The sequence below is a fragment of the Oncorhynchus kisutch genome, unplaced genomic scaffold, assembly GCF_002021735.2.
Source record: "Oncorhynchus kisutch isolate 150728-3 unplaced genomic scaffold, Okis_V2 scaffold1999, whole genome shotgun sequence".
NCBI lineage: Eukaryota > Metazoa > Chordata > Actinopteri > Salmoniformes > Salmonidae > Oncorhynchus > Oncorhynchus kisutch.
This window is the reverse complement of record NW_022263944.1, coordinates 5,649-26,620: the sequence shown is the minus strand read 5'-3', so window position 1 is coordinate 26,620 and position 20,972 is coordinate 5,649. Positions and strand designations below refer to the sequence as shown.

General features: G+C 41.7%; 1 protein-coding gene and 1 long non-coding RNA gene across 3 annotated transcripts; both read left to right on the top strand.

Annotated features, from left to right (window-relative positions):
- Window positions 1-7,678: 7,678 nt before the first annotated feature.
- On the top strand, window positions 7,679-9,726 carry LOC116368831 (uncharacterized). The gene is made up of 2 exons (XR_004208560.1): window positions 7,679-7,786; window positions 8,879-9,726. It is a non-coding gene; the product is annotated as an uncharacterized LOC116368831 (long non-coding RNA).
- Window positions 9,727-12,955: 3,229 nt separating this feature from the next.
- LOC116368830 (C-type lectin domain family 4 member M-like) lies at window positions 12,956-17,041 on the top strand. 2 transcript variants are annotated; one of them, XM_031819267.1, is made up of 5 exons: window positions 12,956-13,277; window positions 14,123-14,218; window positions 14,520-14,798; window positions 15,815-16,011; window positions 16,908-17,041. In XM_031819267.1, exons 1-5 carry the CDS (start codon window positions 13,175-13,177, stop codon window positions 17,019-17,021), a joined length of 789 nt encoding a protein of 262 aa, XP_031675127.1. In that variant the 5' UTR covers window positions 12,956-13,174; the 3' UTR covers window positions 17,022-17,041. The 2 variants fall into 2 exon arrangements, with proteins under 2 accessions (XP_031675127.1, XP_031675126.1); XM_031819266.1 differs by having other exon boundaries at window positions 12,959-13,277; window positions 16,905-17,040.
- The last annotated feature ends 3,931 nt before the right edge of the window (window positions 17,042-20,972 follow it).

The window sequence follows — 20,972 nt, the reverse complement described above, 5'->3', positions numbered from 1 at the left end:
GTGCGTTTGTGCGTGCGTGCGGATCTGCCTTTGTGCAGCTTGCGGATCTGCCTGTGTGCAGCTTGCGGCTCTGCCTGTGTGCAGCGTGCGGATCTGCCTGTGTGCAGCGTGCGGATCTACCTGTGTGCAGCGTGCGGATCTGCCCGTGTGCAGCGTGCGGATCTGCCCGTGTGCAGCGTGCGGATCTGCCTGTGTGCAGCATGCGGATCTGCCTGTGTGCAGCGTGCGGATCTGCCTGTGTGCAGCGTGCGGATCTGCCTGTGTGCAGCGTGCGGATCTGCCTGTGTGCAGCGTGCAGCTCTGTCTGTGCAGCGTTCTGTTCTGTCCAACTGCAGGTCACATTTTAAAGATCCAATCACATTTGATCAGGAATCTGGTAGACCATGTTAAAGGACAGTGTTCCTTTATTTATTAATCTGTGCTTTTGTTCAAATTCTCTCTCTGTCACCTGTTCCATATCACTGTTTATGATCACCAGGTCTGCTCCTCTCTCCAGACAGTCCTGTCTGCTCTCCTTCCAGGTTTCAGTCTCAGTAGACAGGAAGTACCAACTGGATTCAAACTTCTGCCAGCCTTCAGGACAGGTTTGGTCTACAAGACACCAGGTGCAGATAAAGACAGGATGAGCCCAAAGTGGTTTATGGTGCCCCTCAATCTATATGGGGGGGGTGGATCCAAGCATTCTAGGTATTCGCTATATAAACTGTGCATTGTCTGTAACGGATAAGCTCTCATTCTGAAAGTCAGTCAAGACTGTTGGGCTGACGGTTTCATTATTGCAATAATTAATCAATATTAAATTAAGATGATTGTTTGAATAAATTGTTTGAATAAATCACTTATTCAATTAAGTGTCTCTAAGTACTGAATTTCCATGACAAACTTCCAACAGTAGACCAGGAAGTTACTCAGGAATCATAAAAAGGTGAAAAGAAGTAGAAGAAGGTGACCAGCTACAGACCAATTACAACAACCTGACTAAGGAGAGAGACCAGCTACAGAACAATTACAACAACCTGACTAAGGAGAGAGACTAGCTACGGAACAATTACAACAACCTGACTAAAGAGAGAGATCAGCTGGAGAAGGAGTAGAAGAGATAGCAGAGGAGATAGGGGGAGAGGAGATAGTAGAGGAGATAAGAGGAGAGGAATCTAGGAAAGACTAATTGAGATAGAGCCTTAGTGTCAGAGAGAGACATAGAGGAGGTAGAAGAGCATTAAGAGATTGAGGAAGGGAGGGAAAAAGACAAATAATAGTTGTGTTTAGATTTAGAGGAGAGTGTGTAGTCATACTGTACTCTGTAAAATGCTTCTTCATTATATTTATTAGCAACATCGCCATCAGCTTATGCTTAGTTAAAAAGAAATGTTTTCATAAAACAGTGTGACTTGCAGTTGGACACACACAGAAGGCAGAACAGGACTGAGAGCATACACACACACACACACACACACACACACACACACACACACAGAAGGCAGAACAGGACTGAGAGCACACATACACACACACACACACACATATAAACACTTCCCTTTGAAAATTCTGAGAAAGATGCCGACGTAGATTTCCCCCACACACTTCTGAATAACTCCTTACACTGATGTCACACACTTCTGAATAACTCTTCCCATTGACGTCACACACAGACAGTATAGAAAGACAAAAGGCCCCCCTATATGTCATCAGGCCATTGGTGATGTATGTGATGAAATAGGTGGCTGGCCACAGAATACAAGCCATGACGTGACCTCAGTTTGAAGGTCGGGGTGTCAAAGCCTCAGTAATACTATATGATCTAGATGTGACCTCAGAGGGTCACATTTATTTTATCCACTAAAATATTACTTCAAATATTACCTGAATCATATGTTTAAATCATATGCACGGTGGGAAACAAAAATGTTTTCGTTTGAAGCTAAAGTGTGGGAAGTCAGGTGGTGAAAAGTGATGAGTTGATTTGACAGTTTCTGTTAAAACAATGTCACTTACATTAAGGCACAGGGACAGACACAGGACAGAGGTAATGATGTCACAAGAACCTGGGTAGTCTTAACTTAGAGCTGTTAGACTGAAACACAGTATGTTGTTGGAAATGTCTGAGCACATTTATACTGAGCCCTCCTGAAGAGTCTTACCAGTCAATGCCACGTGAAAAGTTAGCTATTCGCTGGCGCAAGTGAGGACACTTCAGGCTGAGGAGTAAGTTTCACACACATACACACACACACACGCACAAACACACACACACACACACACACACACACACACATACACACACACGCACGAACACACACGCACAAACACACACACACACACCAGTTATTGGCCAGTTACTACAACCTGACTGAGGAGAGAGACCAGCTACAGACCAGTTACTGTAATACAGTATGTTGTAATTTAACATTAAGGACATCTAGTTGTTAAAGGACTAATGAATCACTATGGTATGTAGTAACATCTAGTTGTTAAACGACTAATGAATCACTATGGTATGTAGTAACATCTAGTTGATAAAGGACCAATGAATCACTATGGTATGGAGTAACATCTAGTTGATAAAGGACTAATGAATCACTATGGTATGTAGTAACATCTAGTTGTTAAATGACTAATGAATCACTATGGTATGTAGTAACATCTAGTTGTTAAAGGACTAATGAATCACTATGGTATGGAGTAACATCTAGTTGATAAAGGACTAATGAATCACTATGGTATGTAGTAACATCTAGTTGTTAAACGACTAATGAATCACTATGGTATGGAGTAATATCTAGTTGTTAAAGGACTAATGAATCACTATGGAATGGACTAACATCTAGTTGATAAAGGTCTAATGAATCACTATGGTATGTAGTAACATCTAGTTGTTAAAGGACTAATGAATCACTGTGGTATGTAGTAACATCTAGTTGTTAAAGGACTAATGAATCACTGTGGTATGTAGTAACATCTAGTTGTTAAAGGACTAATGAATCACTATGGTATGGAGTAACATCTAATTGTTAAAGGACTAATGAATCACTATGGTATGGAGTAACATCTAGTTGATAAAGGACTAATGAATCACTATGGTATGTAGTAACATCTAGTTGTTAAAGGACTAATGAATCACTATGGTATGGAGTAACATCTAGTTGTTAAAGGACTAATGAATCACTATGGTATGGAGTAACATCTAGTTGATAAAGGACTAATGAATCACTATGGTATGCTGAAGCAGTGTGTAATAGATTGATAATGACATGATGATAAATAGGAGAGAGTGTGAATATTTGTTATTGTAAAACGTTTATTTTGTTTAATTCTTCTATTGGAAAATGTATTTAGATGTCTTGTTTTCGACCCAAATCAATAAACATAGTAAACAGCATCATCTTAGTTCATTTATTAATTTACTAGACCTACTGTTTACCAATAATAACGTGTGTTTGGGTTGACAAATAACTTATATTATTGGGTAAAAAAAACATGAAAAAGAGGAAGAAATAAAGCACAGAACAGAATGAACAAGGAATGAAGAGGAAGTTACACACAACTGTCTGGTCCACAAGACTGAATCCCAAATGGCATCCTACTCCCTATGTAGTGCAGATAAAGAGAATATGGTGCCATTTGATTCACATCCCAATAGTCTCCTTCTTATTGGTGGATAGAGCCTTGAAACATCCTGTCATCAGCTGTGGGCCACAGACAGAGTGATTTCCCAGAAAACAGAAAAGTACAGGATTTAGACACATCAGACCAACTACTGCTCAGTCAGTTAGAAAGGTAATCATACAGTAGATATTACCATTAGGAGTCAGGTAGAAAGGTAATCATACAGTAGATATTACCATTAGGAGTCAGGTAGAAAGGTAATCATACAGTAAGTTAATACAGTAAGTAAAAGTAAGTAAGAATCATAAATATTACAATAAGATGTTCAAAACCTGCTGGGGTCACGTACACTAAAATGTATCAATTCAATGTATTTGTTTTCTTCAGCTATTGAAAGTATTAGGAACTATTTAAATATGATTCATTGAAAAAAACCTTTTTAAACAACAACACATTGGAAACCCAGACTGAGGAGCTGGAGAAATATAATCACTCTCAAAATCAAAGAGAGAGCTACAGTATTTCACCTTTATTTACCTAGGCAAGGCAAGTTTAGAACACATTTTCAATGATGGCTTAGGAACTGCCTGTTCAGGGACAGAACAACAGATTTGTACCTTGTCAGCTCAGGGATTTGAACATGCAGCCTTTTAGTTATTAGTCCAACGCTCTAACCACTAGGCTAACCTGCCACCCCAGTGTGTCTGCAAGGAGTGACCATCCATGATCAAAATGATAGTTTGAACCATTTGAGGCTGTGCAGTGTTTGTTTACAATTCCATGTTTTATAATTCCATGGTAAAACAAGTTTATATTTGGGTTCTGATGGGGCTAGACAATTAAACTAAGCTCATGAGGTATTTCTAAGTTACATTTTTAAGGAATCAATTCAGTAAATATTATAAATTTAAATGTGTAAAATATTGTAAATACAGAAATCGCAAATTGACCCTTTAAATCATGCTATGACTATATTGTGTTACTTTGGTAATTTCTTCATACATTTGCTTCCTGTTTATCAGATTGGAGATGACCGCAAGGTTGAGTAAACTGTTGCTGCCAACCCTCAAATTGGGGGAAAACCAATGACACATTGGAAATGTTTAGTTAGGGATGTGTGTTCTCTTTTAATTTGAATCATTAGTGATGATGGTGTGTGTGTGTCTGTCGGCGTGTGTGTATGTGTGTGTGTGTGTGTGTGTGTGTGTGTGTGTGCGTGTCTGCCTGTGTTTCAGATGGAAGACTAAGACTCTACAGGCTGGCTGCTGGGTGTTTAGGAGTGCTGTGTGTTCTACAAGTCACTCTCAACATCTCCCTGAGGCTGGCTTTCTGTGAGTGAGGCTGTGTCTCAAATGACACCCTATTAGCACTCTGGTCAAACGTAGTGCACTATATAGGGTATAGGGTGCCATTTGGGACTCTATCTCATTTGGGACACTATTCCCATTTGGGACACTATTCCATGTGTAGTGCATTACTTTTGACCAGGGCCCATAGGACAGATATGTATTTTATTATCACAGCATAGTTCTGTACTTACAGTGCAAGGATCACAATTCAGACTTGATGATACATAACTTGTGGGAACGGTAGTTTTCAATATTGTTGACACAAAACAATTATGTTGACATGGTCCATGGAAAAAGTAGTATCTACTGTAACTGGTACACTTGGCCTTGTGTACGTCACTGAAAATGGTGAACAATGTAAACACCACAACCAGGTCTGTGGTCCAAATAGCACCCTATCCTCTTTAAAGGGCACTCCTTTTGACCAGGGTACATAGGGCTTTGGTCCTCGGTACTGCACTATAGAAGGAATAGGGTGTCATTTGGGATGCATCACATGCAGGAACGTCTTTGTTTTTCAGCCGGCTCTAACGACGAGAGAAACCAGTTAGAGACCTGTTACAACACCACCAGCCTGCCGCAAGACAGAGACCAGTCAGATACCAGTAGTCGTGTCATTGACCTGTGTACAGAAAGAGACCAGCTGCAGAAGGAGAGAGTCCAGTGCCGGAAGAACATGAACCAGCTAGAGAGGATGAGAGGCCAGTTACTGAGGGAGAGAGACCAGTTACTAAAGGAGAGAGACCAGTTACAGAGTGAGAGAGACCAGTTACAGAGTGAGAGAGACCAGTTACTAAAGGAGAGAGACCAGTTACTTAAGGAGAGAGACCAGTTACAGAGTGAGAGAGACCAGTTACAGAGTGAGAGAGACCAGTTACGGAGTGAGAGAGACCAGTTACGGAGTGAGAGAGTCCAGTTACGGAGTGAGAGAGTCCAGTTACGGAGTGAGAGAGTCCAGTTACAGAGTGAGAGAGTCCAGTTACGGAGTGAGAGAGACCAGTCAGAGAAAACAGATGACAAAATACAGTTACAGGAGCGTAATAATGCCCTGACTAAAGACAGGGACATGTTGAGAGACAGGGTCAGTGTTCTGACCAATGAGAAGGTGGCGCTGGAGAAGAGGCTCTCTGTGAGTGGTAAGTAGTCAAGTCAGACACTAGGGCTGCATCCCTCTTCTCTACCCTTCATTCTCCGGAAGGGTGAATTTACAGTCTGACCTCAAATACTAGACGTAACATAGTAAAAGTAAATCTGTGGCACTCCAATTACTGTGATATGTTACGTTTGGTATAGTTACAAAAGAGAGAAGGTTACTTAAGGCAAAAAAAGAAGGGATGTAAAGGTTTTCCTCCTCTTCCTCTGAAGAGGAGAGGCGAGAAGGATCGGAGGACCAATATGCGGCGTGGTAAGTGTCCATGGTTCTTTCAATGAGAAATACTCAACATGAACACAACTGATACAAAGAACAATAAACATGAAACGAACGAAAACCAAAACAGTACCGTGTGGTGAAAAACACAGACACGGAAACAAACACCCACAAACAAACAGTGAAACCCAGGCTACCTAAGTATGATTCTCAATCAGAGACAACTAATGACACCTGCCTCTGATTGAGAACCATACTAGGCCGAAACATAGAAATCCCGAAATCATAGCAAAAACAAACAGACTGCCCACCCCAACTCATGCCCTGACCATACTAAATAATGACTAAACAAAGGAAATAAAGGTCAGAACGTGACAAGGGAAGATGGGTGGCCATATGATGGAACTGTCTATCAACTCAAAGATTGTGTGTTCGAATCACATCATGGACGACATCAGTATTTTTAACTTGTTAGCAACTTTGCAACTACTTACTACTTATTATCTACTTTGTAACTATAAACTTAACATGTGAGCTAACCATTCCCATAACCTTAATGTAACCCCTAACACTAAACTTAATCCCTAAAACCCAGCCTAGATAATGTTAGCAACTGACCCACATAGCTAACATTAGCCACAACAAAGTGAAATTCATAACATATCATACAAAATTGACGATGGACATCTACAAATTAATACATACTATGTGAGATTTTACATATCATACTAACATTTACATGTTACATTTGTTGCTGAGACCAGGGTGGAACAACACGTGTGTGCTGTGCACACAATCATGGATTCACCAATAGTTAAATGACAATGTGAATGAAAATATTCAGTACAATAACACGTGTTATATATTTCACATATTATGTACATTTCTTCAACAGAGCGAAATATTTGTCCGAAAATCTGCAATTGTTGTCCGAGGGTTTGGATGCTGTTGGGATCCAGCTGTTACTCTTCCTGTCGACTCAGCAGAAAACCTGGGAACAGAGCAGACTGGACTGTCTGAACAGAGGAGCAGACCTGATGATCATAAACAGCAAGGAGGACAAGTGAGTGAGTGAGTGAGTGAGGAGTGAGTGAGTGAGTGAGTGTGAGTGAGTGAGTGAGTTGAGTGAGTGAGTGAGTGGAGTGAGTGAGTGAGTGAGTGAGTGGTGAGTGAGTGAGTGAGTGAGTTGAGTGAGTGAGTGAGTGAGTGAGTGAGTGAGTGAGTGAGTGAGTGAGTGAGTGAGTGAGTGAGTGAGTGAGTGAGTGAGAATCAATGTAACTGGTCAGTAATGTATCTTCCAGTACTTAACACAAGCAGTCTATAGTAGTTGACAATATCAGTATCTTTATCAACAACAGAAGTTTCTCTGTGGCCTCAACAAGATTGTCTGGATTGGTCTGACTGACTCCGTTACTGGGAGGACACGGAAATGGATGCATGGCACACCACTGACCACGGCAAGGTAAGAGTCTAATGCTCTAATAACAATGACCACCCCAAGGTAAGAGACTACAACTCTATAATAACACTGACCACCCCAAGGTAAGAGACTACAGCTCTAATAACACTGACCACCCCAAGGTAAGAGACTACTGATATATAATAACACTGACCACTCCAAGGTAAGAGACTACTGCTATATAATAACACTGACCACCACAAGGTAAGAGACTACTGCTCTATAATAACACTGACCACCCCAAGGTAAGAGACTACTGCTCTATAATAACACTGACCACCCCAAGGTAAGAGACTACTGCTCTATAATAACACTGACCACCCCAAGGTAAGAGACTACTGCCTCTATAATAACACTGACCACCCCAAGGTAAGAGACTACTGCTCTATAATAACACTGACCACCCCAAGGTAAGAGACTACTGATCTATAATACACTGACCACCCCAAGGTAAGAGACTACTGATCTATAATAACACTGACCACCCGCAAGGTAAGAGACTACTGCTATATAATAACACTGACCACCCCAAGGTAAGAGACTACCTGCTATATAATAACACTGACCACCCCAAGGTAAGAGACTACTGCTATATAATAACACTGACCACCCCAAGGTAAGAGACTACTGCTCTATAATAACACTGACCACCCCAAGGTAAGAGACTACTGCTCTATAATAACACTGACCACCCCAAGGTAAGAGACTACTGCTCTATAATAACACTGACCACCCCAAGGTAAGAGACTACTGCTCTATAATAACACTGACCACCCCAAGGTAAGAGACTACTACTCTATAATAACACTTACCAGGCAAGTCAGTTAAGAACAAATTCTTATCTACAATGATGACCTACCCCGGCCAAACCAGGATGACGCTGGGCCAATTATGCGCCGCCCTAGGGACTCCCAATCTCGGCCGGATGTGATACAGACTACTGCTCTCTGATAACACTGACCACAGTTTAAGGAGTTGGACTGATTCTCTGTGTTCATACTCTAGGTTCTGAGAGAGAGTCCAGTCTAACTCTGTGCTGTTCATACTCTGGGTTCTGAGAGAGTGATCAATGTAACTCTGTTGTTTCTACTGCAGCTATTGGAGGAGTGGAGGCCCTTATGGTGGTGGAGTGGAGAACTGTGTGGTTGTACGTTACTGGTCATCAGGATACAGAAAAGGGTGGGACTATCAGTGTTCAAATCCACAGTTCTGGATCTGTGAAAAAGGCCTCTTGTAGGTACTGCTGTTTAAGGAACTCTGAAGACGGATTCTATATTTTGTTAGAATGGCACTCTGAACTAGACTTTGGAAAGAAAGGCACACACACACACACACACACACACACACACACAAGCATGAACACATACAAAACAAATGAGGTATATATCACCCAATAGCTGCTGTCAATGTTTAAATGTACAGTTCATTATGTAGCATTGCATGTAGGCTGTACACAATTCTCTCTCTCTACCGCTACCTTTCTCATGTTGATGGTTGTTTACACTGTTGAAAGGTTACGTGATGATTCCACCTAGTGGTTAACGTGAGAGATGGACTCACCATAGAGTTGAAAAAGTGGTATTACAGACTGGCCTACTGGCTTTTCCTCAATTCATCCTTCCTCGATTACTCCTCGCATCCTCTCTCCTCCCCTCCTTCTCAAAACACATTGGAGAATACATTCCTCGGGGAGGGACCTTCTCCTCTAATACTGGTGAGGAGGAGAGGATTTTATGTTAAGATTTAGATGAGTGTGTAGACACACCACACTCTAAAATGCTTGTATTCATTGTTTTTATTAGCAACATGTCATGTGATTTGCCATGCTTCCGCTAAGTTCATTAATCATTTTTCTCTATTTTTTTCATGATCGATTATTATCATCAATCCTTTTTATAATGAGAAGAACAAAGGCACAGATTAATAAATAAATGAACAATGTCCCCTGACGTCTACCAGCTTCCTGATTGAATGTGATTGGATCGTTTAAGTGTGACCTGCAGTTGGACACAGATGACAGAACAGGACTTAGAGGACACACACTGTGTGCAGGCAGACATACACACATGCACGAACGCACACTATGAAGTGCCCCTTTTAAACCTCTGATAAAGATGCAGACAGATTTCTTACACACACTTCTGAATATTTTCTCACACTGATGTCACACACACACAGCATAGATAGGACAAAAGGCCCATATATGGCCATCGATGGCCAGTCACGGAGTGCAAGCCATAACGTGTCTTTCTTATGGACAACGACACCAGCAGGACTTGCAAAATATGACGTCCTGCTTGAAGGTGATTGGATACTTAAGACATTCTATCAACTGAAGTGCACTGCAGACAGACAGACATCAGAGAGGTACCAGTGGAGACACACATCAGAGTAACTACTCAACTACTAGTAATCATACAGTAGATATTACCATTAGGAGTCAGTTAGAAAGGTAATCATACAGTAGATATTACCATTAGGAGTCAGTTAGAAATGTAATCATACAGTAGATATTACCATGAGGAGTCACTTCCCCAAGTACACCAGGAAGTTTCTCAGGAATCAGAAAAAAGGTGAAAAGAAGTAGCAGAAGGTGACCAGCTACAGACCAATTACAAAACCTGACTGAGGAGAGGCCAGCTGCAGACCAATTACAACAACATGACTGAAGAGAGAGAACAGCTACAGACCAATTACAGCAACCTGACTAAAGAGAGAGATCAGTTACAGACCAGTAACAACAACCTGACTGAGGAGCATGACCAACTACAGACCAGTTCCAAAAACCTGATTAAAGAGAGAGACCAGCTACAGACCAATTACAACAACCTGACTGAGGATAGAAAACCAGCTACAGACCAATTACAACAACCTGACTAAAGAGAGAGACCTTTTACACAACAATTACAACACCCTGGGCCTCCCGGGTGGCGCAGTGGTTAAGGGCGCTGTACTGCAGCGCCAGCTGTGCCACCAATGACTCTGGGTTCGCACCCAGGCTCTGTTGTAAACCGGGCGCGACCGGGAGGTCTGTGGGGGCGACTCACAATTGGCCTAGCGTTGTCCGGGTTAGGGAGGGGTTGGCCGGTAGGGATATCCTTGTCTCATCGCGCACCAGCGACTCCTGTGGCGGGCCGGGCGCAGTGCCCGCTAACCAAGTTTGCCAGGTGCACAGTGTTTCCTCCAGACACATTGGTGCGGCTGGCTTCCGGGTTGGATGCGCCGCTGTGTTAAGAAGCAGTGCGGCTTGGTTGGGTTGTGTATCGAAGGACGCATGACTTTCAACCTTCGTCTCTCCGGAGTCCGTACGGGAGTTGTAGCGATGAGACAAGATAGTAGCTACTAAACAATTGGATACCACGAAATTGGGGAGAAAAACGGGGTAAAAAAATAGAATAATTACAACACCCTGACTAAAGGGAGAGACATGCTACAGACCTATTACAACAACCAATTAAAGAGATAGATCAGCTGGAGAAGGAGTAGAAGATATAGCAGAGGAGATAGGAAGAGAGGAGATAGGAGGAGAGGAATCTAGAAAAGACAAATTGAGATAGAGCCTTAGTTTCAGAGAGAGACATCGAGGAAAAATAATAATTTTAGGAGAATGAGGAAAGGAGGAAAAAAAATACAAATAATAGTTGTGTTTAGATTTAGAGGAGAGTGTGTAGTCATACTGTACTCTGGAAAATGCTTCTTCATTATATTTATTAGCAACATCGCCATCAGCTTATGCTTAGTTAAAAAGAAATGTTTTCATAAAACAGTTGTGACCTGCAGTTGGACACACACACAGATGGCAGAACAGTACTGAGAGCACACACACACACACACACACACACACACACACACACACACACACACACACACACACACACACACACCACACACACACACACACACACACACACACACACACACAGATGGCAGAACAGTACTGAGAGCACACACACACACACACACACACACAGAAGGCGGAACAGTACTGAGAGCACACACACACACACACTAAAATTTGGAGAAAGATGCTGACATAGATTTACCCCACACACTTCTGAATAACTCTTCACACTAACGTCACACACTTCTGAATAACTCCTTACACTTCTGAATAACTCCTTACACTGATGTCACACACTTCTGAATAACTGAATAACTCCTTACACTCCTTACCCCTCTGGAGAGCCTTACGGTTATGGGCGGAGCAGTTGCCTACCAGGTGGTGATACAGCCCGACAGGATGCTCTCGATTGTGGCATCTGTAGAAGTTTGTGAGTGCTTTTGGTGACAAGCCAAATTTCTTCAGCCTCCTGAGCTTGAAGAGGTGCTGCTGCGCCTTCTTCACGACGCTGTCTGTGTGGGTGGACCAATTCAGTTTGTCCGTGATGTGTACGCAGAGGAACTTAAAACTTACTACCCTCTCCACTACTGTCCCATCGATGTGGATAGGGGGGTGCTCCCTCTGCTGTTTCCTGAAGTCCACAATCATCTCCTTTGTTTTGTTGACGTTGAGCGTGAGGTTATTTTCCTGACACCACACTCCGAGGGCCCTCACCTCCTCCCTGTAGGCCGTCTCGTCGTTGTTGGTAATCAAGCCTACCACTGTAGTGCCATCCGCAAACTTGATGATTGAGTTGGAGGCATGCATGGCCATGCAGTCGTGGGTGAACAGGGAATACAGGAGAGGGCTCAGAACACACGTGATGACAAATAGGAGAGATTCTGAAAATGTTTCATTGTAAAAAGTTTAATTTGTTTAATTCTTCTATTGAAAATGTATTTAGACGTCTTGTTTTTGACCCAAATCCATAAACATAGTAAACAGCATCATATTAGTTAATTTATTCATATCTAGACCTACTGTCGACCAATAATAACTTGTGTTTGGGTTGACAAATCACGTATATTATTAGGCCAAAAAAACATGAATGAGAGGAAGAAATAAAGCACAGAACAGAATGAACAAGGAATGAGAGGGAAGTTACACACAACTGTCTGGTCCACAAGGCTGAATCCCAAATGGCATCCTATTCCCTATGTAGTGCAGAAAAAGAGAATATGGTGCCATTTGTTTCACATCGCAATAGTCTCCTTCTTATTGGTGGATAGAGACTTGACACATTATAACACCTACAGCCTTCTATTGGTGGATAGAGACTTGACACATCCTGTCACCAGCTGTGGGCCACAGACAGAGAACAGAGAAGTACAGGATTTAGACACATTAGACCAACTACTGAGTCAGTTAGAAAGGTAATCATACAGTAAGTTAATACAGTAAGTAAAAGTAACTTAGAATCATACATATTACAATAAGAGGTCAGACAGACTGAATTAGTTGATTCATTCATTGATTGGGGTAATCATTGATATTCGGTACGGTTAGTTAAGATGGCAAACTACGTCAACAAACAGGTGATTGAATTGAATGAAGTTACTGAAGAAAACCGGAACAGATTATCGAGGAGCGTGAAGACTGAGACCCATCTCTCAGGTAAGAACTAAGTATCTTAGTGTCTCACACAGTAGCTGAGGCACGCAGGCAGGTCTGCACGTACAAACTGAACGCATTCACACACTAATACCACACACTAGAAAAACACTTGTACATTTGTATTGTTCTGTCTTCTGGGTGGCTCAGTTAGAATGGAGCAGGGTGTTCAAAACCTGCTGGGGTCACGTACACCAAAATGTATTAATTCAATGTATTTTTTACTTCAGTTTTTAGAACTATTTGGAACTATTAAATAAGATTGATGATATTATTTCTCCAGCCTGAAAAGCTGGAGAAATGTAATCACTCTCAAATTCATAGAGAGAGCTACAGTATGTCTGCAAGGAGTGACCATTCATGATAAAAAATGATAGTTTGAACCATTTGAGGCTACACAGTGTTAGTTTACATTTACATAGTTTATAATTCCATGGTAAAACAAGTATATATTTGGGTTCTGATGGGGTTAGACAGTTCAACTAAGATCATGAGGTATTTCTGTGTTACATTTTTCAAGAATCAATTTGGTAAATATCATTCATTTAAATTAATGTTTAAAAAATGGATATAAAAATCACAGATTGACCCTTTAAATCATGCTACGTCTATATTGTGTAACTTTAGTCATTTCTTCATACAGTAGCTTCCTGTTTGTCTGATGTGAGACACTCTTGAGCAAACTTCTGCTGAAAAACCAATGACACGTTGGAAATGTTTGGTTCTCAGAATTAGTAAGGGATCTGTGGGATGATGTGTGTTCTGTTTAAATCTGAATCATTAATGACGATGGTGTTTGTGTGTGTGTGTGCGTGTGTGTCTGTTGCCGTGTGTGTGTTCCTCTGCAGATGGAAGACTAAGACTCTACAGGCTGGCTGCTGTGTGTTTTGGAGTGCTGTGTGTTCTACAAGTCACTCTCAACATCTTCCTGAGACTGGATTTCTGTGAGTCAGGCTATCCTCTTTTATAATGCACTACATTTGAACAGGGCCGATAGGACAGATATGAATGTCATTGTCACACCATCTTTCTGTTCTCAAAAAACAAGGATCACAATTCAGACTTACAGACATTACATAGCTTATGGGACCCGTAGTTTGACAGTATTGTTGAAACACAAACTAAAAGAATGACAACACCACAACCATTATGTCCCAAATGGCGTCCTATGTTCTTTGACCAGGGCACATAGGGCACTAAGGAAGGAATAGGTTGTCATTTGGGACCCAATTCCCTGTCTTTCAGTCCACTCCAACAGAGAGAGAGAGCAGTTAAACGGCTGTTACAACACCACTGGCTTGGCGCAGGTTGGAGACCAGCCAGATACCAGTACTATCATGGATCTGTGTACAGAGAGAGACCAGTGCCGGATGAACAGAAACCAGCTAGAGAGGGAGAGAGACAAAGAGAAAATGGACAAAAAACAGTTACTGGAGCGTTACACTGCCCTGACTACAGAACGGGACAGGTTGAGAAAAAGGGTCAGTCTTCTGACCAATGAGAAGGTGGTGCTCTCTATCTGTGGTAAGTTGTCAAGTCAGTCACTAGGGCTGCGTCCCATTCTCTACCCTTCCTTCTCCTGAAGTGTATACTTGTTCAGTCATGAATTTAAATGCATTGGTGCAAGCATATTCATTTAAATCGATGTGGAAGTGTACACTTCAGGAGAAGGGTTTAGCATTGGAATTTAACCCCTGTGTGCACCCTCGTTATGGATTTACAAATAGTTAATGACAATGTTAGAATGTGTTGTTTAAGACTTGTTACATACAGTATACTGTACAGTATTTCTCTGACAGAGCTAAACATTTATCAGAAAATCTGGAAAACCTGACTTGAAGGAAATCTGTCCCAATAATCTCTCCTTTCTCCAGATGTGTGCACTTGTTCACTTCCCTTCATGGATTTAAAATAATGACTGGTGTAAGGTTCTTATTTTTCAGGCTAAATAACCCACGGATACTAGAGAAGCTTCAACCAAGTTTAATTCTTCCCAAAGGTTCTGTACAGCTGTATTCAGACAAACCAACATTTGTTCCATCCAGATATTTATATCTCACTTAAGACACTCCCTCTCTCCAATCCTTACATTTTATGGTCCAACAGGAAGAGAGTAAAGAGGGTAACAGGATACCAAACCTTTATTACTCCGTTATGAGAATCTGTCCTCGCCTCCTGACCTCAACTCCTCCTTCATCTAATCCACAGATGTCCATCTGTCTCCCCCGTATCAACATGTTGCTCTCCTCTTCTCCATCCAACACATTCCACAGCTATCTGTCTTTCTACAGAGACCCAGTCTCTTTTATTATACTATGTGTCTGATCTATCATGTCTTTAAGATCTCGATGTTCAAAATGTTGAATCCAACACTGGTATATGGGAATTCTCTCTAGCACCCATGTCTACAACACTGCTTTTAGATTGTATGATGTAGGGAACGAGCGCACACTTCAAGAGAAAGAAGAGATTTTTGGAACGCAACCCAGATCTGAATATTTGAAAAACAATATTGCGGACACTGCCTGTGTTGTCTCTAGGTACTGGAAGAGTGGTGGAAGGGAGTGGCATGGCAGTCCAAACGATGAGGACTGTGTTAAAGTGTCCTAAACGATGGAGGATGTTGGGATCCAGCTGTTACTTCCTGTCTACTGAGAGGAAAACCTGGGAGGAGTGCAAACTGGATTGTCTGGCGAGAGGAGCAGACCTGGTGATCATAAACAGCAGACAGGAACAGGTGAGAGAGGGGAGGGGGGGAGAGATTTGATGTGGATCTCTTTTAGTCTTCATTTGGACTAATCTTCCAAGAGTCCTTAAACATGAAATTACCATTTATATTACGATCACATTTTCACATATAACACGTTGTTACAAACAGACATAATACACTAACATATTGACCAGATAAATACTGTAACAGTCTAAAAGATAGATTGATTCCTCATCTACCATAGTCCTGCACAACTTCCCTATGTATTATATTAAATGGTTTAAAGTATTGGTTAAATGTATATATTGTAAGGTTTCTGGTTTACAGAAACAGAGAGAGATTGAGAGAGATTGTGAAGAGAGAGAGAGAGAGAGATTGTGAGAGAGAGAGAGAGAGATTGTGAGAGAGAGAGAGAGAGAGAGAGATTGTGAGAGAGAGATTGTGAGAGAGATTATGAGAGAGAGATTGTGAGATTGTGAGAGAGAGAGAGAGATTGTGAGAGATTGTGAGAGAGAGAGAGATTGTGAGAGAGAGAGAGATTGTGAGAGATTGTGAGAGATTGTGAGAGAGAGAGATTGTGAGAGATTGTGAGAGAGAGAGAGATTGTGAGAGAGAGATTGTGAGAGAGAGAGAGATTGTGAGAGATTGTGAGAGAGAGAGATTGTGAGAGAGAGATTGTGAGAGAGATTGTGAGAGAGATTGTGAGAGAGAGATTGTGAGAGAGATTGTGAGATTGTGAGAGAGAGAGAGATTGTGAGAGAGAGATTGTGAGATTGTGAGAGAGAGATTGTGAGATTGTGAGAGAGGGAGAGAGAGAGGGGGGGGGGGGGGGTTGTGAGAGAGAGAGTGATTGATAGAGATTGTGAGAGAGAGTGTGTGTGTGTCATGATGTTTAGAATAACTTTATTCAATCCTAACAGAAGTTGTTGTACCAGCTGCATGGTGATGCAGATCTCCTGGTCTGGATTGGTCTGACTGACACCGTTAATGAGGGGACCTGGAAATGGGTGGACGGCACACCACTGACCACATCGTAAGAGAAATTACTACTTTTATAATACGGCTCTAACATCTGGATAGCATTTAGGATGATGTTTCTACCACAGTATCTGACAGTGTCTGACAATTTCACTTATGTGTCCTGTTCTCAGTGGTGATTTTAGCATGTAAATCTTGGTGGGGAAACTCAACAATTATTTGGGATGAATGCCAGCAATGCTGGCATGGACATTATTACAGTATTCTCCCTGTACACCAAGTCAGAACCGGGGCATATAACAAATAAGCATTCAAGCAGACAATGAAAACTCTTACAATATTCAATTATTAAATTTCTTCTAAAACAAGCTATAGGCTACATGTGCATCACCAAGTCAGAACAGTAGGCTAATTATGAGGGGGAAAGGGACCAAAGTATTAGGATGAGACACATGGACTACTAACAGCTTACTACAGAACACCCACGTAGTATTACTTTCTAGCTTCATTCTACACATCTCCCTGGCATATTACATCATTTATGCAGCACCATATAAGACATTTTTCACACCCTCTCCACCGAATAGCAGGCAGCGGTCACAAATAGGGATTGCTTTGCCAACGCTTGCAGTTAGCCATTGTTTCCTTACAAACCACTCCTTGTTGAATTTGCGATTTCTGATTTGCTGTGGAATGTTTATGTCCAATGGCCGATGATCACCGATACGTTTTATCTATAATTCTCTTCGTATGACAAGGATTTAAAAGGATTTGCCAGTAGATTGTCGACGTGATTCATGATGATGACTGCTTGTCCAGCTTGCTAGCTAAGATTTTTAAAGTATGATGTCCAATCAAAGCTACGGTAGATATAACGTGATTTGTCATTTATCTGTGGCCAATGACCTTGAGCTATCTTGGATGGGCACTTTAATGTAATCTAAGGCAGCATCCAAGGGGGCTTGAACTGCCAAGCTTTCTCTGTAGATTCTGCTGTGAGGTAGTGTCCCCATGAGTGACAGAACACTGAGCCAATCACGGCACAATTAAAGAACTCTACCAACCCCTACACCCGGTATATTCCGCTGGCTGCCCCTCCACCACAGAAAGCCCTGAGCTATGCTGAAACACCTGTATACCTGGAACATGGAAGTTCCCTCTAGTGCGCATCCCTACACCAACCCAATTATTTTAGATTTGTAGGAAGTTGTGGAAGAGCTCACACTTCAGGAGAAAGGAGAGATTATTGGAACGCAACTCAGATCTGAATATTTGAAAACCAATATAGCGGACACTGTAACTGTGTTCGAATACCCATACTAACATACTGTATACTACATACTTAATGAGTATATACTATATACTAGTAGTTAATTGTAGTATACTGTAAACGAACAGTATCGTTTCAGTTGAGCGTACTAGACAGAGCGTCGTCTGTTTATCGGAAGTTGAGGCTGTTGCTATGCAACCTCTTGCTAGCTTATTAGCATAACTAATGAGTAGCTAAACTTTTTACGATTTTTGGTGTGTTCGTAAATTACATTTGGAATGGCAACGTGTGCTCTGGGCATTTCGTAAATCCAGAACGTTTCGCTCTCGGAGAGTTCAAAGCGCACACTGGTTGCTCTGGCAAAGGACTAGGGTTGATCCGAGCGTTCAACGGCAGTCAAGCACCCAAGCTAACTGGCTAACATTGGCTAGCTATGAGAAACACCTCACTTTGACCGTTTTACTCGCCCTAGCAGAACTGGTTAGGCTGTTTTCATGTTATCCAGAGTGTTGGTGACTGATCGTAACAATTTAATTACGCTTTTTGCCAACGTTTACTGACAACCGGCCATATTCAAAGGGTGTTGAGCGTTTTTACATAAATTCATCAGTTATTCTGCGCGAGAGTGCTCTAAAATCAGAGTAGATAAATTAGAATTAACAAGGTCCATTGAAACGCAAAACGATTATACCACTTATTTAAGAATGATGTGAATAATCAAGTCAATAAACGTTGGGTAGTCAGATAGTGATTATACTGACTGGTAAGTTCGATGTACTAGTGGCAAACTAACGTTATTTAGATAGCTAACATACCGGTACATATGCTGTATTGCTATGCCATATGTAAGGATAGCGTAGCAAATAAATTGTCAGCCAACATAACGTGTAACGTAACTTATTTGAAAAGTCATTACTTTAATACATTGCTCAACATTTTCTTAACATTTTTCATAATTAGTTAAAGTAATGAATTAGTATCTACTCTCTTCGGACATTGGCTAAATATTTTCTGCCATTTTTTTCTTATCTGAAACGTTGTGAAGCCACGACCATTTTCTAAAGAATTGCATTATGGGCCCTAAAAGTAGAGAAACAGATTGTATTCTACGTATTTTGGCGAATTTAGTACGACTTCCGGGAACTTTTGGCATACTAACTCTATCCATACTATGACCAATAATGGTGCTGTTAGTATGAGTAGTCGAACACAGCTTGTGTGTGTTGTTTCTAGGTACTGGAAGAGTGTAAACCGGACCATGGTGGTACCAACAACAAGGATTGTGTCGAGGTCAACCATCGGGACAACGTTTTGGCCAACTGGAACGATGCACCATGCAGCCACATGCTGCATTGGATCTGTGAGAAATTACAGAAATAGCTACATAGGTCAAATCCACATCTTGTTTAAATGTGTTTGCACATTAACATTTTCCCTAAGATTGTGTAATTAACTGAGCACATGCATTTGCATGGTACATGGTATTATCTTCTGTCTTTCAGCTGTAATTCATTTTTGGCAATATATTATTGGCAACCTTTTGGATCAGTCACAATACTGTATTGTTTTCAGCTTTGTCCTTTTCCCTCTAAACAATTTATCCATATTACTTCTATGAAATGGTATTGTACCATCTAATCCACTGTGAGATCTATTTTCATCTGTTTCAATCTGGTGTCCAAAACCGAAAGTAAAGAGCATAAGACAGATCTACTGCTTATGTTGCTTATGCCTGGAATCGGCCCCGACACACACAAACACATGTACGCAATCAGACACGCACACAAGCATGCACGCACGCATTTAAACCTCAGTAAAGTTTCAGTTTTATAGCAGCATCTATGCCAGGGTTGCCCAATCATTTTCTGAAGAGCCTTCAAACTCAACTCTGGATGTCGAGCCAGTTCCACTGCAATTTTTCATTGTTCCCTTCTAATTAGGGACTGATTAGACCTGGCACACCAGGTGGGTGCAATTAATTATCAGGTAGAAAAGAAAACCAGCAGATTCCAGACCTCGTAAGGGTAAGAATTGACTACCCCTGCTGTGGAGCAGAGCTCTCCAACCCTAATCCTGTAGAAGTACCGTCCTGTAGGTTCACACTCCAACCTGTCCCCGGAGAGCTACTGTCCTGTAGGTTTCTCACTCCAACCCTGTTCCTGGAGAGCTACCGTCCTGTAGGTTTCTCACTCCAACCCTGTTCCCTGGAGAGCTACCTGTCCTGTAGGTTCTCACCCCAACCCTGTTTCCTGGAGAGCTACTGTCCTGTAGGTTCTCACTCCAACCCTGTTCCTGGAGAGCTTACTGTCTGTAGGTTCTCACTCCAACCCTGTTCCTGAAGAGCTACTGTCCTGTAGGTTCTCACTCCAACCCTGTTCCTGGAGAGCTACCGTCCTGTAGGTTCTCACTCCAACCCTGTTCCTGGAGAGCTACTGTCCTGTAGGTTTTAGCTCCAATCCTAATAATGTAGAGCACCTGACTACATAATTAGCTGATGAAAAAATGAATCAGGTCAATTAAAACTGAGGTGCAGGCGGAGACCTGGTTGCTCTCCAGGAACAAGGTTGGAGTTAAAACCTAAAGGGGTATCTCTCCAGGAAACAGGGTTGGAGTTAAACCTAAAGAGGTATCTCTCCAGGAACAGGGTTGGAGTTAAAACCTAAAGGGTGTATTCTCCAGGAATAGGGTTGGAGTTAAACTAACGGGGTATCTCTCCAGGAACAGGTTTGGAGTTCAAACG

Excerpts from the sequence above, each read along its gene's own strand:
- LOC116368830 (XM_031819266.1), top strand. The coding sequence starts at position 13,175 with ATGGCAAACTACGTCAACAAACAGGTGATTGAATTGAATGAAGTTACT. Across the intron at positions 13,278-14,122 it reads GACTGAGACCCATCTCTCAG|ATGGAAGACTAAGACTCTAC; the intron begins GTAAGAACTAAG and ends GTTCCTCTGCAG. Across the intron at positions 16,012-16,904 it reads TAAACAGCAGACAGGAACAG|AAGTTGTTGTACCAGCTGCA; the intron begins GTGAGAGAGGGG and ends CAATCCTAACAG.